This window comes from Salmo salar, chromosome 18 (genome assembly GCF_965601325.2).
Source record: "Salmo salar chromosome 18, fSalSal1, whole genome shotgun sequence".
In the NCBI taxonomy this organism is placed as follows: domain Eukaryota; kingdom Metazoa; phylum Chordata; class Actinopteri; order Salmoniformes; family Salmonidae; genus Salmo; species Salmo salar.
This window is the reverse complement of record NC_138308.1, coordinates 87,541,945-87,552,465: the sequence shown is the minus strand read 5'-3', so window position 1 is coordinate 87,552,465 and position 10,521 is coordinate 87,541,945. Positions and strand designations below refer to the sequence as shown.

Below are 10,521 nucleotides of genomic sequence, written 5' to 3'. Positions count from 1 at the left end.
GACCCAAAATTAAGGAAAGACTCAGTGAGCATAGCCTTGCTATTGAGAAAGGCCGCCGTAGGCAGACCTGGCTCTCAAGAGAAGACAGGCTATGTGCACACTGCCCACAAAATGAGGTGGAAACTGAGCTGCACTTCCTAACCTCCTGCCAAATGTATGACCATATTAGAGATGCCACAATCACAGCGGCAGATTTGTGACCTGTTGCCACAAGGCAACCAGTGAAGAACAAACACCATTGTAAATACAACCTAAATATTTATGTTTATTTATTTTCCCTTTTGTACTTTAACTATTTGCACATCATTACTACACTGTATATAGACATAATATGACATTTGAAATGTCTTTATTCTTTTGTAACTTCTGAGTGTAATGTTTACTGTTAGTTTTTATTGTTTATTTCACTTTTGTTTATTATCTATTTCACTTGCTTTGGCAATGTAAACATATTTTCCCCATGCCAATAATGCCCTTAAATTGAAATTGAATTGAGAGTAAGGGTGAGAGAGGGATAAAGACAAAGAGAGGAGGAGAGAGAGAGAGATGTACTATTTCACAGGATCAATAACAATTGAGCCATGCAGTGAAGTTGTCTGCCAGTGTTTATAGGATCAAGGGTCAGTTCCAAAGACTGCCTTACAATAATTACGCGTTACTGGAATTCTCCAATTGTTTCCTTGTAACTCATAAGAAATGTATTGAACCAACATCAACCTCATGCAATGTGATCAATCATTTCACAGAACTCTTCGATTCAAAACCTTTTCAGGTATAATACTGTAACTGTAGGTGCACTTGCTTTGTTTTGATTGAAGTGGGTTTTAATGTCATATTTGTGAGTTATTTTAAATCCGATATCTCAGATGTATGAAATAGTAATTCAACAATACGTTTGTGACAGTAATTTTTAAGACAGTTAGTTATTAGCATTGAGTAGCTACAACTTTTGGTTTGACTGAGGTTTTGTCAGCTTAAATTTTTTTGCTGTTTAAGACATCTATATTAGCATCTCATACTATACAGCATCTTTAATTATGAAATATCTGAAAATACCCAGAATTTACCTCCTAAACACAAAAAAGTGACTTACCTGTTTATCGCTCACCTGCTTCTGTTGTGTTCATGGTACTATTGTTGGTCATACACACAGTAGATACACTATAGTCTTGGAAGTGGACTTATACCGAAAGAAATCATAACATTTTACTGGAAGCCAAATATGTTTCAACCTGCCATAATTTAGGCTAGGCAGATATAGGTAAGAGTGATCATGGTGCAAAGTTGCGTTACGCCAGCTGGCCTTACACAATGTAATAGACGCTGCCGTCCACAAGATGGCGACAAAGCACTTTGCTGTGACAACTAAACATTTTTCCAAACGACAAAATTACACTTGTTCTTCTTGCCATACCGTAGAACTGGTACAAGCTGTCAACAACCGATGTGATTGTTAGATACATGCAGTGAAATTTGTAGTTAATCGATCGAAAACTGTGATTCTGTAGCTGGCAAACATCTATTATTGAGCAGAGATGGAAGCGACTGAAAAAAAGAATGCATGTAACAGTAGCGAGTTTAGAAGAAGCGAGTTATCAGACACAGAACTCGAGATTGTGGGGCAACCCTACTCCATCTCGGTGCTCAAAGTAGGCTATTGTCTGTCCCAACAGGACGGTTCTTTTCGAGCAGACGGGACTATCTCTCTCCTAACGGGACCTAGAACTATTCTAGTAGACACCGGAGGACCGTGGGACCGGGACTTTCTAGTGAAACGGCTGAAGGATAAGCGACTAGACCCGGGTGATATCAGCTTGGTGGTGGGGACACATGGCCACTCCGACCATGTTGGTAATCTGGGGCTGTTTCCAGCGGCAACAATAGTTGTGGGGTGTGACATCAGTGAGGGGGATAGGTACCTTCCTAACCAGCTGGCTGAGGGGCAACCCTATCCTATTGATGAACATGTGAGTCTGAAACTCTTCTTTTGTTCAACCCAACTCAGTGTAATCATATTCAAAAGTGTGTGTGTAACATCCATATTCAATGGTTTCCCATGCATATTCACCAACACTTTAATCAGTAACTTTACAGTGCATCATTTGCATGTTACAATAGGTACTACCTAGTACTGTGCTCTGAACCTTAATCTCTTCACCAGGTGTCAATAGTACCCACTCCGGGCCACACAGGGCGCGATGTGAGCCTTCTTGTGAAGGGAACCACAATGGGCACGGTGCTTGTTGCCGGGGACCTATTTGAGCGTTGCACTGATGACGACAGTTGGAGGGAACTGAGTGAGAATCCTGCAGTTCAGGAGGTCAGCCGACAGGAGGCGCTACGCACCTCTGATGTCATCATCCCGGGACACGGGTTGCCGTTCAGGGTCCACAGGGAGGAGGCGGACGGACGCTCCGGGTAGAAACTGTCCTGTAAAGCCCTTAGGCACAGATCAGTTTTAGCCTTCCTCTCTCTAACCGTAGCAATATGGGGGAAGAAGTGCAAAACTTTAGATCAGTGGTTAGTAGTAACCACCGATGTGTACAGTGCTTTTGGAAAGTATTCAGACCCCTTCCCTTTTTCCACATTTTGTTACGTTACAGCCTTATTATAAAATGTATTAAATATTTTTTTCTCTCATCAATCTACATGCAATACCCCATAATGACATCACAATACCCCATAATGACATCACGATACCCCATAATGACAAAGCAAAAACAGGTTTTTAGACAGTTTAGCAAATTGTTTGTAGAGCTCCGTGACAGGATTGTGTCGAGGCACAAATCTGGGGAAGGGTATAAAAACATTTCTGCAGCATTGAAGGTCCGCAAGAACACAGTGGCCTCCGTCATTCTTAAATGGAAGAAGTTTGGTACCACCAAGACTCTTCCTAGAGCTGGCCACCCGGCCAAACTGAGCAATCAGGGGAGAAGGGCTTTGGTCAGGGAGGTGTCCAAGAATCCAATTGTCACTCTGACAGAGCGCCAGAGTTCCTCTGTGGAGATGAGAGAACCTTCTAGAAGGACCACCATCTCTGCAGCACTCAACCAATCAGGCCTTTATGGGAGAGTGGCCAGACAGACGCCACTCCTCAGTAAAAGGCACATGACAGCCCACTTGGAATTTGCCCAAAGGCACCTAAAGGACTCTCAGACCAAGTGAAACAATATTCTCTGGTCTGATGAAACCAAGATTTAACTCTTTGCCCTGAATGCCAAGCGTCACGTCTGGAGGAAACCTGGCACCATCCCTACGGTGAAGCATGGTGGTGGCAGCATCATGCTGTGGGAATGTTTTTCAGGGACTGGGAGACTAGTCAGGATTGAGGGAAAGATGAACGGAGAAAAGTGCATAGAGATCCTTGATGAAAACCTGCTCCAGAGCTCTCAGGACCTCAGACTGGGGCGAAGGTTCACCTTCCAATAGGACAACGACGCTAAGTACACAGCCAAGACAATGCTGTGTCTCTGAATGTTCTTGAGTGGCCGTGCCAGAGCCCGGACTTTAACCTGAGTAAAGGGTCTGAATACTTACAGTACCAGTCAAAAGTTTGGACACACCTACTCATTCAAGGGTTTTTCTTTATTTTTTACATTTTTTTTTTACATTTTATAATAATAGTGAAGACATCACAACTATGAAATAACACGTATGAATCATGTAGTAACCAAAAAACTGTTAAAGAAATCCAAATATTTTTTATATTTCAGATTCTTCAAAGTAGCCACCCTTTGGCTTGATGACAGCTTTGCACACTCTTGGCATTCTCTCAACTAGCTTCATGAAGTAGTTACCTGGAAGGTATTTCAAATAATAAGTGTGCCTTGTTAATTTGTAGAATTTCTTTCCTTCTTAATGCGTTTGAGCCAATCAGTTGTGTTGTGACAAGGTAGAGGTGGTATACAGAAGATAGCCCTATTTGGGAAAAGACCAAGTCCATTACTTTAAGAAATGAAGGTCAGGCAATCCTGAAAATTTATTTTGAAGTTTCTTCAAGTGCAGTCGCAAAAACTATTAAGCGCTCTGATGAAACTGGCTCTCATGAGGACCGCCACAGGAAAGAAAGACCCAGAGGAGACTGTGTGAATCATGCCTTCATGGTCAAATTGCTGCAAAGAAAGCACTACTATTTTTTTTATTTGTATTTAACTAGGGAAATCAGTTAAGAACAAATTCTTATTTACAGTGACGGCCTACCCCGGCCAAACCTTAACCCGGACGATGCTGGGCCAATTGTGCACCGCCCTATGGGACTCCCAATCACTGCCGGTTGTGGTATAGCCTGGAATTGAACCAGGGTCTGTCGTGATGCCTCTAGCACAGTGCCTTAGACCGCTGCGCCACTCGGGAACCCGAAAAGAAGAAGAGACTTGCTTTGGCCAAGAAACACGAGCAATGGACATTAGACCGATGGAAATCTGTCCTTTGGTGTGATGAGTCCACATTTGAGACTTTTGGTTCCAACCGCTGTGTCTTTGTGAGATGCAGAGTAGTGGAACGGATGATCACCACATGTGTGGTTACCATTGTGAAGTATGGAGGAGGTGTGATGGTGTGGGGGTGCTTTGCTGGTGATACTGTCAGTAATTTATTTACAATTCAAGGCACACTTAACCAGCATGGCTACCACAACATTCTGCGGCATTATGCCATCCTATCTGGTTTGCGCTTAGTGGGACTATCTCTTGTTTTTCAACAGGACAATGACCCAAAACACACCTCCAGGCTGTCTAAGGGCAATTTGACCAAGAATGAGAGTGATGGAGTGCTGCATCAGATGACCTGGCCTCTACAATCACCTGACCTCAACCCAATTGAGATGGTTTGGGATGAGTTGGACTGCAGAGTGAAGGAAAAGCAGCCGACAAGGGCTCAGCATATGTGGGAACTCCTTCAACTGTTGGAAAAGCATTCCTCAAGAAGCTGGTTGAGAGAATGCCAAGAGTGTGCAAAGCTGTCGTCAATGCAAAGAGTGGCTACTTTGAAGAATCTAAAATATATAAATTATATTTTGATTGGTTTAACACTCTTTTGGTTACTATGTGATTCCATATGTGTAATTTCATAGTTTTGATGTCTTCACTATTATTCTATAATGTAGAAAATAGTAAAAAATGAAGAAAAACCATGAGTAGGTGTGTAAAACATTTGCAAAAATGTCTAAAAACCTGTTTTTTTTAATGGGGTATTTATGTGTAAACTGATGTAGACATTAATAAATGCATTTTTATAGCTTCCAAAATCTTTTTTTTTTTTTACATTGGTGGAGAAGTACCAAAATGGTTGTGCGGTGCCTCCAACACAGCGCCTCAGTCATCTAGGGTTAATACACATCATTGGGCGGTAACCTTATCTTCACCTCACAGTGACTGAATCTATGTCGGGACCTTCCACACACATATTCGACTCACACTGAAGAGATGTATTGGCCATGCGTATTAGATGGTGTGCTAGTGTGTGTCGGGACACAGTGACTGTCCACAGACCCAAACAAGATGCTGTGGTACATCTAGCCGTGGCAAGAAACTCATCACACTGGTCTGCGGTATAGGGACAGTCATCTGTGTTGATCACCTGTCTACTTTGCAAACGTGCCTTGAAATGAACCGTGTACATGGGATGTGCATGTCTCCTTGTGGCACGAGGAGGCTATGAATGGTCATTCTGTGGTGGTAGACATATTTCAACCAAAGATACTGGTGTCCTTTATTCATCTGCGGTTGAAAATTCACCATAACCCCATGACACCTCAACACAAGGTATTGTCAATGAGTTGTATCTTTCTTTCAGATACTAAGGTTTACCATCTTGGGTTAAATGCTGTAACGTTTGTGTTGTTTTCTCTTTATACTATAAACCACAGGTAACAGCTGGGGTCTAAAGAGCTTGGTGGAATGTACATTCCATAAAGTAAGTGAATTCTAATAGGGGTCAATGTTGAATGATTAAATTGGAGAGAAGGATTTCCCCCTTAGATCGGAGACAGCAGCAGAGCCCTACACGATAGTCTACAATAGTACACTATGATATATGGGCAGGTGTGGAAATGGGAAAAAGTCACTCTGGGAACTCCCCAATAAAAGATTATAGGATTCTATGTAATAAATAAGTAAATAAATGATTCCACCCCTGACTGTAATGATATCTGGGGTAAAGTTGTCTTATGGACCACTGCCTTGCCTATGATGTTTATAGGATGTTTATAATGTTGGCTAGCCTTAAGCGAACACGTCTTTCATAGCCCTCATTATGAAATCAAAACTGATTTGAATAATGAGGACATCATAAAAAGCCATTGTGAATGTTAGTCAGAGGGCCTAAGGCAGGGGCCAGGGGCCATTCAATGTAACAGTGTTGCATAACTGGGATTTGTCAACACTTAATATCAAGTGACTTGGACTCAATAAAGTAATTACTTTTTCTTCATTCATCACTAGGCTTCCCCAATTAACTAACTCAGCATTGTTCTTCCCTCTGAATCAGTATTAGCATTGTAATAATGTAGAATAGAGTTCGCCAGTTTGCAGTCCAAAAAAACGGAAATGAAACCTGTTTCGTTTAGACATTCCTATGGGGCAAATGAATGGGGAAAGAATGGAGTTTTGGGATAAACACCGAAAATAAGGTTAATGGGCTTAGGAGATATACGTTTTGTTCAATGAGATAATATCGCTCAAGTAACATGAGCTTTATAAATTATGAAGCCTTTATGTGCTTATTTTGATTACATAAATGCTTCAAAATTCACAAAAAGTGACATTAGCTGATGAAGATTATCTCATAGAACAAAACGTCTAAGTTCTTCTAAGCCTGTGTTTACAAAAGACAGTATTTTTGGCCTTCATTCATTTCCCCATAGGCTTTGGCCAACGAGCCATGGTGGAGCTCTGTTAGTTCCTACAAAAAGATGCCATTACTATTGCTTCCTAAACAAACACGTGCCTTTTCATCAACTAGGTTACTGTATTTCATAGATGGACCAACTACTCTTACATAGACCTCAATAGCCTATATATTAGGTCTAGTAAATGCATTCCTCATTGCATTGGTAAATGTAGGCTACAGATTCACAGCTGTGATGGTACATCTATAGATTTCCCAATCATCCACCTCCACTCAAGTTAGGAGATGTGCATTACTGAACCAAAAAGCCTTATAGGGTTCAATGACATGACACTCAAGCCGCTCCTTGACCCCTCTGACAATACAACATGTCACTCATGTACTGTAAGTCCTGTGAATCTTGTTCGTCCTGTCTATGTTACTCAAAACCACTGCATATTTTCACTCAAGTACACATTCAGTGCACTGGAGGGGCCTTAATCTTAGACTTAGCTATTCATTCAGGGGGTCCTGCTGCTTGTGCAATATCACTAATGGTGTTGTGATTGTTGTTGTAGTCTTCACAAGGTCCTGTTTGTTGCCATAGTGATCTCATACCAATGCAAGAACCGTAGATCCTATGTGTTCTATTTAGATGTAAAAGTACCCTCCAGTAGGTTTTAACTCCAACCCTGTTCCTGGAGAGCTACCCTCCTGTAGGTTTTCACTCCAACCCTGTTCCTGGAGAGCTACCCTCCAGTAGGTTTTAACTCCAACTCTGTTCCTGGAGAGCTACCCTCCAGTAGGTTTTAACTTCAACCCTGTTCCTGGAGAGCTACCCTCCAGTAGGTTTTAACTCCAACCCTGTTCCTGGAGAGCTACCCTCCAGTAGGTTTTAACTCCAACCCTGTTCCTGGAGAGCTACCCTCCAGTAGGTTTTAACTCCAAACATGTACCTGCTGAGATACCCTCCTGTAGGTATTAACTCCAACCCTGTTCCTGGAGAACTACCCTCCAGTAGGTTTTAACTCCAACCCTGTTCCTGGAGAGCTACCCTCCAGTAGGTTTTAACTCCAACCCTGTTCCTGGAGAGCTACCCTCCTGTAGGTTTTCACTCCAACCCTGTTCCTGGAGAACTACCCTCCAGTAGGTTTTAACTCCAACCCTGTTCCTGGAGAGCTACCCTCCTGTAGGTTTTCGCTCCAACTCCAGTTGTAACTATTGATTTTATCAATCAGCTAATTATTGAGTCAGGTGTGCTAGATTAGGGTTGGAGTGAAAACCTACAGGATGGTAGCTCTCCATGAACAGGGTTGGAGTTAAAACCTACTGGAGGGTAGTTCTCCAGGAACAGGGTTGGAGTTAATACCTACAGGAGGGTAGCTCTCCAGGAACAGGGTTGAAGTTAAAACCTACTGGAGGGTAGCTCTCCAGGAACAGAGTTGGAGTGAAAACCTACAGGATGGTAGCTCTCCATGAACAGGGTTGGAGAGCCCAGATCCAAATTATAAATAAATCTTGAAAGTTAGATAATCGTTAATGATCAAATGAATATATGTCACAGGATGTTTGTGTACTTTACAGGTGTGTGCTTTAATCAAAGTTATGCAACGGGTGGTTTGGAATTCCTATTATTAGAGTCTATCCTGCAACCTTGATATACTAGACAACATACACATGGCCAGTATTCATAACATTTGCCATTGTTTGCATCGTTACCTAGCAATGCACAACTACTACTACTAGCAGAGTTTCTAAATGGCTACTTTTACTACTATTACTGCTATTACTACTATTACTACTGCTATTACTACTATTACTACTATTACTACTACTATTACCACTATTACTATTACCACTACTATTACTACTACTACTACTACCATTACTACTACTACTATTACTACTGCTATTACTACTATTACTAATACCATTGCTACTATTACTACTACTATTACTACTTTTACATCTTTACTACTATTACTACTACTATTGCTACTATTACTACGATTACTACTACTATTACTATTACTACTACTATTACTATTACTACTGCTATTACTATTATTACTACTTCTACTATTACTAGTACTACTACTATTACTACTACTATTACTACTACTATTACTACTAGTACTATTACTACTACTACTACTACTACTATTATTACTATTACTACTACTATTACTACTATTATTGCTATTACTACTACTATTACTACTTTTACGTCTATTACTACTATTTCTACTATTACTATTATTACTACTTTTACTATTACTACTACTATTGCTACTATTACTATTACTACTATTACTACTTTTACATATATTACTACTATTACTACTTTTACTACTATTACTACTACTTTTACTACTATTACTGGTACTATTACTACTTTTACTACTATTACTACTTTTACATCTATTACTACTTTTACTACTATTACTACTATTACTGATACTATTACTACTTTTACATCTATTACTGCTTTTACTACTATTACTATTACCACTATTGCTACTACTATTACTACTGTTACTACTATTACTACTTTTACTACTATTACTACTTTTATTACTATTACTTCTACTACTATTACTACTACTATTGCTACTATTACTACTACTATTACTACTTTTACTACTATTACTACTATTACTGCTGCTGTTACTACTTTTACTACAATTACTGATTTTACACCTATTACTACTTTTACTATTACTACTTTTACATCTATTACTACTATTACTATTACTACTTTTACCACCTTTACTACTATCACTATTATTACTACTTTTACTATTACTATTACTACTACTATTACTACTTTTACTACTATAACCATTACTACTATTACTACTTTTTTACTACTGTTACTACTTTTACTACTACTATTACTGCTTTTACATCTATTACTGCTTTTACATCTATTACTACTTGTACATCTATTACTACTATTACTAGTAGTACTATTACTACTACTACTATTATTACTACTACTATTGCTACTTTTACATCTATTACTCCTTTTACTACTACTATTACTACTATTGCTGCTATTACTATTAGCAGTGCAAGTCGTTGTATTTTATGTCTTAAAATCAAAGCTAAGATGTTTTGTGGTTGGAATTGCAGTATGTATTTAGTTTGATAATTTAGACATGAGCTAGCAACTTTTGACAGACTGGTTTCGCTTCGTCTCGTGGCTATAACCACACACAGCCATGATACAAATTTCACAACACCTGGCCTCATGTACCTTTTGGTTAATTCAAGTTGGGTCATCAAGTTATTAATAAATAAACCTTGTGTCCTATCTGCCATCACCTGTACTGTCCCACATGCTTTACCTAACCAAACCACACCCAGTCTCTAGTTCCAATTTCATAGAGCTGGAGTATCTACCTGTACAAAGATCCCTGCACCACATCAACAACGACCTTCAACATAGTACTGCTACCCGAATAGCACCCTATTACCTATGTAGGGCACTACTTTTGCTCTGGTCAAAAATAGTGCACTATAAAGCGAATAGGGTGCTATTTGGCTTTACATCCATAAACAGTGTTTTCCTGTGTTGCGAAGATAGCTACAGTATATAATTGTACCAGTCGAGAGGATGGTTAAAACACTGCTGTTCACGCTCCCAGGTGATATCTGGATGCCCGATGAAGATCTAAGGGTGGAAACGTTGTG

At 39.9% G+C, this 10,521-nt stretch overlaps 1 protein-coding gene across 1 annotated transcript; it reads left to right on the top strand.

Moving 5' to 3' along the window:
• Positions 1–1,418: 1,418 nt before the first annotated feature.
• On the top strand, positions 1,419–10,148 carry mblac1 (metallo-beta-lactamase domain containing 1). Its single transcript, XM_014156383.3, has 2 exons — positions 1,419–1,967; positions 2,162–10,148. The coding sequence occupies exons 1-2, from the start codon at positions 1,536–1,538 to the stop codon at positions 2,420–2,422; spliced, it is 693 nt and encodes a 230-aa protein (XP_014011858.1). The 5' UTR covers positions 1,419–1,535; the 3' UTR covers positions 2,423–10,148.
• The last annotated feature ends 373 nt before the right edge of the window (positions 10,149–10,521 follow it).